Source organism: Octopus sinensis, linkage group LG20 (assembly GCF_006345805.1).
Source record: "Octopus sinensis linkage group LG20, ASM634580v1, whole genome shotgun sequence".
Taxonomy (NCBI): domain Eukaryota; kingdom Metazoa; phylum Mollusca; class Cephalopoda; order Octopoda; family Octopodidae; genus Octopus; species Octopus sinensis.
The window spans coordinates 25,057,928-25,064,611 of NC_043016.1; the positions used below are offsets into that span (position 1 = coordinate 25,057,928).

At 34.2% G+C, this 6,684-nt stretch overlaps 1 protein-coding gene across 1 annotated transcript in view; it reads right to left on the reverse strand.

Moving 5' to 3' along the window:
• The window catches only part of LOC115222577 (AB hydrolase superfamily protein C1039.03), an 83,001-nt gene extending 76,625 nt beyond the window's left edge, over positions 1 to 6,376 (reverse strand). The window contains exon 1 of the mRNA XM_029792855.2: positions 5,935 to 6,376. Coding sequence (XP_029648715.1) covers positions 5,935 to 6,160 — 226 coding nt within the window. The 5' untranslated portion in view covers positions 6,161 to 6,376. The remainder of the gene's footprint in view (positions 1 to 5,934) is intronic.
• Between the last annotated feature and the right edge of the window lie 308 nt (positions 6,377 to 6,684).

A 6,684-nucleotide genomic window follows, 5' to 3' on the forward strand; every position in this document is an offset into this window, starting at 1 on the left:
TGAGACCATCCCTGAGTCTAGGATACAATTTTTCTGTTTTAAACCTTTAGCATTCAGATTATTTTGTTAGATGTAATGCTTATATATATTGCTTGGAATTACTCATACATTAATTTGTAGCTTATGATTTCAATGATGTGACTGTTCATTTTTAGAATGACATTGTAGGGTAGGTGTGAGAGGCAGGATCTGGCCAGTTTGAACCTAGAATAGGTAGAATATTTTGGCTGGATAGGGCCAGTTTAAAAGTAACCTAAATTAAAACTTACCATGAAAATTCCATGTTCATTTTTGTTCTCAACACCAGCTTAATAACGCCAAAGTTATCTTACTAACATCTTTATTTATTTCCAAAATTAATTGAAACAAAAGCAATGTATTTCAACAGAAATATCCTAGAGATATGACTTAGCCTTCAAATCTTTACATCATGTTCATCTTAGCTCTTTTGATATCAACTTGTCTTAGTCAAGCCTTGATTCTATGTTACAAACTTCATGTTTTAACCCTTTAGCATTCAGATTACTTTATCAAATATAAGGATAAAGACCCCCTTTGGTCATGAATGACCATGAGATTGCACCTAGAAAGTTCCTCTTCCAAGGCACAAGAACAGGGAAGGTTGTTTGTGAAAGACCAGCAATCACCCATGCATACCAATCTCCCCTCTCCACACCACTGATATTGTCCAAAGGAAAGGCAAATATATATAATACACATTACATTTTTTTCAACCACCAAAGTAACTTAGAACCTTTGAAAGGAACACTTTATATTGCTCTAAAGAAGGACTAACTAAAAGTCTGAAAATATGTGTGGATGTTTAGGACAAACTTATGAAAATGCTTTGGTCAGGCAATGAGTTAAGCCAAAGGGAAAGGTTTTTCTTAATGGATCAACCAACTATAAAAACTAACCATCTAATATTTACATTACACTCTACCATACTAAGTATCGAAAATGTCATTTTGGATATCCAAAATCTGGATAGTCATAAATTTAATGATACTTCATTTCATCAGAGATGAATGACAAATGACAACATCCCTATTATTTTAATTACTGTTTTCCCAAGCTGCCATGATTGGATTTGCCTATGTTTTATCTTTTACTTGTTTTAGTTATTGAACTGCAGCAATGCTTGAAAGGTTTCATCAAACAAATCGACTTTGGTATTTATATTTTTTAAAGCATCTTACTTATTCTACTGGTCTCTTTTGCCACCATACTTCCTTTGCTACCACTGCATAGCAATTCAATAACATCAACCAGTGATGATCACCTTTGCTTCTGTGTGTGTCCCCATTAAAATAATCCTTCAGTCTCTTGTCTGGATCTCCCAAACCTTTTTCTTTTCCAATTACACCCAGTTTTCAATCTCTTCATTAACAATATCAATCTAATTAACCAATGACTCTCATTTACTTACTTTGTGGCTAATTATTGAACGAATGAAATACCATTTTAATGTCACCAATAATGAATCTTTTTGTTCTTATACCAAAGCTATTACCTTGCTGTTACCAAAGTTATCTTCCTTTGTAGGCAATGGTTTTTTGGGGTTTTTGTCAGATGCAGAACAACTTTACAGACTTTAGTTACAGAAGCTCATAAATTTTGATAAGCTCTTATGTCATGAAGAGAAGAAAATGATGTTTTGAAACTTTATTTCAGAGGGCAGGAAAGAAAAAAAGAAAAAAAAAAGAGTATCTTAGACTCCTCCACAGTGAAAAAGTTTATCTAAATTTACAAATTCCCTAAATTTTCTCAGACTATTTTTTAAAAAATTTAAATAAGAGCATACAAGACTTCATGAAATAATCAAGTAATGCTGTGTTTCAAGACATTAAAATTAAATAAAACCAATATCAAAACTATGTGGAGGCACATGGCTTAGTGGTTATTGTGGTTTCAATTCCTAGACCAGACAATGTGTTGAGTTCTTGAGAAAAACATTTCATTTTACATTGGCTCCAGTCCACTCAACCGGTAAAAAGTGAGTAATCCTGCAACAGACCAGAATCCCATCCTTGGAGGAATGTATACAGCAAGGATTCCAGCCCCATGCTCCTTACAGGGTAATGTAGACGAACCAATATAATAAAATCAATTCATCTATTTTCATTATTTTATTTTTTTTTTTTAGAAAACATGATAGCTTCCTGCTCAACCCCTATAAATGAAACACTGTGGCTTTGCACCTTTCTTTAATTTTTTTTTTTTTTTTAAGTTTCGAAAAATAAGTTGTGATGTTAAAAGGAAGTCAAGAACTTAGAGTTCTAAAATCCATCAAAATTCTGCTTAGAGGAATTGAATCCTTGGCCAATCCAGTAATATATCCCGCATTATTTCCAAGCCATCAACTAAACTATTCACTCATTAAAAGATGATGAAACGGCAGAATTGGTCAAGCATCAGATAGAATGTTTTGTGATATTTATTTTAATTCTCTAAATTAGTCAAACTGAATCAAAGTCAAACCAGGTACCTTACAGTAATTGTTCTAGTTCTTTGAAGTTCAAATTCTGCTAGAACCTACTTGAGCAATAGATTTAATCCATGGCCTGGTTTAACACAACCACCTGGCACCTTCAAGCATTCAAACCAGGTTTCCAGTTTGAGAATACCTGACTTACTCCTTCCCTCTCTCCCAAGTCTTGAAGGCTCTGTAATGAGTCATAAGTACTGCATTCTCTCCTGACTAGAAAATTATTAAAAAAAGCGTGTAAATGGCCGAGTATTCCAGATGTGTACCCTTAAAACACAATTCTCAAGTCCAGTCAGCAGAACACAAATATGCAATAAGGCTTAGATCTTTACGTTACAAGTACAGACCATCTGGCAGGGCTTCAAAGTTTCAACGTACACAATTTCGCTTACATGATGGAATTGGGTAGGTAAAAACATTTTCCCAAAATGCTACGCAGTGGGACCTCATAATCTGTAAACATTAAACCATTCCTACATCTAAATGGAAGAACCTAAAGAAATTCTCCTCAACAAAAGCAGACGAGTTTTTAACAAATAAGCGTGGTTGAAAGAATCATCTAAAAATCTTAGGTCTTGGACATTATTCTATCATGGTTTTTAGACGTTCTTCACGTCGCAATAAATCTTGGATGAAATTCTTCGGTGGAAAAAGAAAATAAAGATTGAAAGAACATAATGCAGTAGCACTTTTGTATTTAATTTGTCCTACTTCCGTAACCTACCTCTACATTCGAAACGAGAGGGTGGGGAAGTCTATATGACCACAAAGAAATAAAAAAAACCACATATCAACACATAGAAAAAAACAATAGAATGATTACGCCTGAAGAATCTGATAAAAAAAAATTAGGGTTGACCTGGAACTATACATCAAAGTATTATATTTCCAATATATCCCCTATAGTTCCAATATGCCCCCCCCCCACCTCCCGAAAAAAAATGAAGAATCTTATGTGAGAGAACCCGATTTCGGTCTTTATTCATCAACTTCCAGTTATTACGACACGAGATCCACAAGAACCATTCTTCTCACCTGCTCTATTTCCAGATATTTTATCGAGAAAAAGATTCTGAACCTTCACTAAAGATAATACACTTGAGACACAAAACTGAAACCCTTCGTCCACAAGCTTCTCATTTACTAACCCTTGAGAATATATATATATAATATATATATATATATATATATATTGAAATTATGTCTGCAGGATACACACACTCATTTATACACCTGTATATATATGCTTTATATAAATCTCCCAATATGAGAAAATGTAATTATTCAATCACAGTACAAATATATACTGTACGTCTGGGAGATATTGAATACTTTATTCAAAAGTGGTACTCTTAACTTGATTAAGATCACCATCTTAAAAGATACTATTTCTTGAGGGAAACCCAACATGAAAACTTAACCCTTGAACAATACAGAGACCAAATATATACAGAACATACAGTTCAGAAGACGGTGCCCCATCAAAGCTCTGAGTGATTTTATATATATCACACACAAATAAATATACTATACAGATATAAGAGTATACTATATTACTTTTGATGTGTATATAATAAAGCCATCCACCCCCTTCTTGAAATAATCAATAGTGAGTGTATATATAGTTGTCAAGCAAGAAGATTCTCTATAGCAGCAGTAGCAGAAAATATCAATAATACCGCAATTGGTTGAGCTTTACTCTATTTTGTGTAGAACGTCTATTTCGTTGTTAGTGTGTGCATATCATATCTGTAAGATATAGGTATATGCCAAACATACATATAAAATTATTTGCGTGTAAATTTAAGTATATGTTCATGTATACATTATGCTCTCTCTCTCTCTATTATATATATATATACATATATATAATGGTAGCGACTTTTTTTTATAGAAATTTCACTACCAGTGGCCTAGCATGTATAAAAAGTCAATAGACAACGTATTCTCAATATAAAATAGTGTACAAGAGAAAACTGCCTTCAATAAGCAGTTTTCTCTTGTGTTTAAATGTACACTATTTTGTGTGTGTATATATATATATATACACACACACACACACACATGCGCTATATATATTTTCCGTTAATATCAATAATGTACGGCTACTTTATAAACGTGTGTAAACATATACACATTATATATTGTATTGTTAATTTGCCTTCATTAAACTCTAAAGCTGTATGAAGATGATTTAGAGCGAATAATTACAGGGAAAACAATTCCGAAGAACAAATGTGCTGCTCCACACGCGAGTTCGAACATCAATATAGAGACAGTCACACACTTGTAGCAAAGAGATACAACGAATGTATATTAAGAAACTTCTGCTTGCATAAATCTTTTGCCATCCTCCCTATTCACCCTCCGCCGCAGGGTTCTCTTTCCCCAACTACTAACCTCCAACGGTTTTAAACTAAACAGAAATAAACTTAGCAACCAACACATATTCTGTAATCTTTCACTTCCCTAAGTCTTAAGGTTAATGAATGAAAGACCTTTACACTTCTTAATCGGTGTAAAAAGAGTCATAAGGCACTGATCCATTTTCCGCTTCCTCATTCTATTGCTTGTCTCCAGAGCAATTAATTTTAAAAACAAGAAAGAAAATTAAAACATTTATCGCAAACACTTTAATTCAAAAGGCGGGAAATAAATATGATAAAATAGATTATGAATAAATCCGAAACTAGAAATTAAAAGAAAGATTCTAATAACCGAATGCTGAGAGAAAGGTGATGTGCTTTTTGCAGTGTTGCATGCAAAAATGCCATGCAAAATAGAGTGCAGCTACAAGTGGGAATATTTTCCAAGAGCTTCAAGGAAACAGGCTCCCGGCGAGCGAAGTCCGCGGTGACCCGGTTCTTTTTCTTTTCCTTTTTTTTTGTGAGATACAATGAAATAAAAACAACCTGTTTTTCATTCCCACTTTGTTGCTGAGTCAAAATAAACCAATATATCAAAATAATTTGAATGGGAAAAGAATTCTGCTTTTGACAGAAATGTCGAGATTAATGAATAACAAGAGACAGATATAAATACATGTTATATGACTGACAGATACATGAAGTTTAACATGTGTATGAATCCTACGCACGTAGAAATTTATTTACAACTGAACCATAAACACACTACCTCAATATTCTGGTTAATTAAAACATACATGTATACACACGTGTGAGTGAATATTGTGAGCAAAACACGGTGTTTTGGCAGATTAGACATGGATGTAGACAGATATCAAAATAAAGTATGCATGAAGACAGACAAGCTTATAACACGAATAGATAACGCACATGAAATAGATGTATTAGACAAGTAAGAAAAAAACGGTTGATATAGATATGTTTAAAGACTAAATAGATAGATGGACATATAAATGTTAGAGACAGACATACAAACATTATAAGAGATTATACATGAAATAATATTCAATGTTAACTCACTTTCTGTGTCTACGGTAGGTACGGTCATTTCTTGAACTGTTACTCCATGTTTGGTATCGGGTCGGGGCACAACTTCACAACAGAAACGTTCAAATTGATGGCGGTTCTCGCTGACCGATAATTCGGAGGCCGGTTTTATATTTTCTTTCACCGAGATATCCCCCAAAGCATCGGACTCAATGAGTCCGACAGTTTTTTTAGCCTTCTCACCACCGGTCGCATTCATCGTTCACGAATTGTTCCTATTGCAGTAGTAGTACAGAGCAGCAGTAGTGATTGTTGCCAACTAGATTCGAAACCTTCCTCTCTTTCTTTCTCTGTAAATGACTCTGCCTCTTTAGAACCTCTCTATGTTGGGTGGTAATGCTTTCTTTTTCACTAACTCTCTGTTTCTTTCCCCCTCAGTTTCACTAATTCTCTCTCTTTCTTTTCCCCCACACTTTCACTAATTCACTCTCTCCCTCCCTCTATTCCCTCAGCTCCTGTTCTTGTTCTCTTTCTGTATGTCCCATTCTCCTTTTTCTATTTTCCTCTATTTTATCTCTCTTCCCTTCCACATTTTTCTACAGTCCCCCCTCTCTCTTTCTCTTTCTCAGTCTCTCTCCTTCCTTCTATCTTTCCTTCGTTCTTGACAAATCTTTCTTCTGTTTTGAGGGAACCGGCTATTTTCAGTTGATTTCCATCAACACCAATAGACAGAAACGGACAGGAGAAACAAAATAAAGGTGAAAAACGTGCTAGACTAAAAAT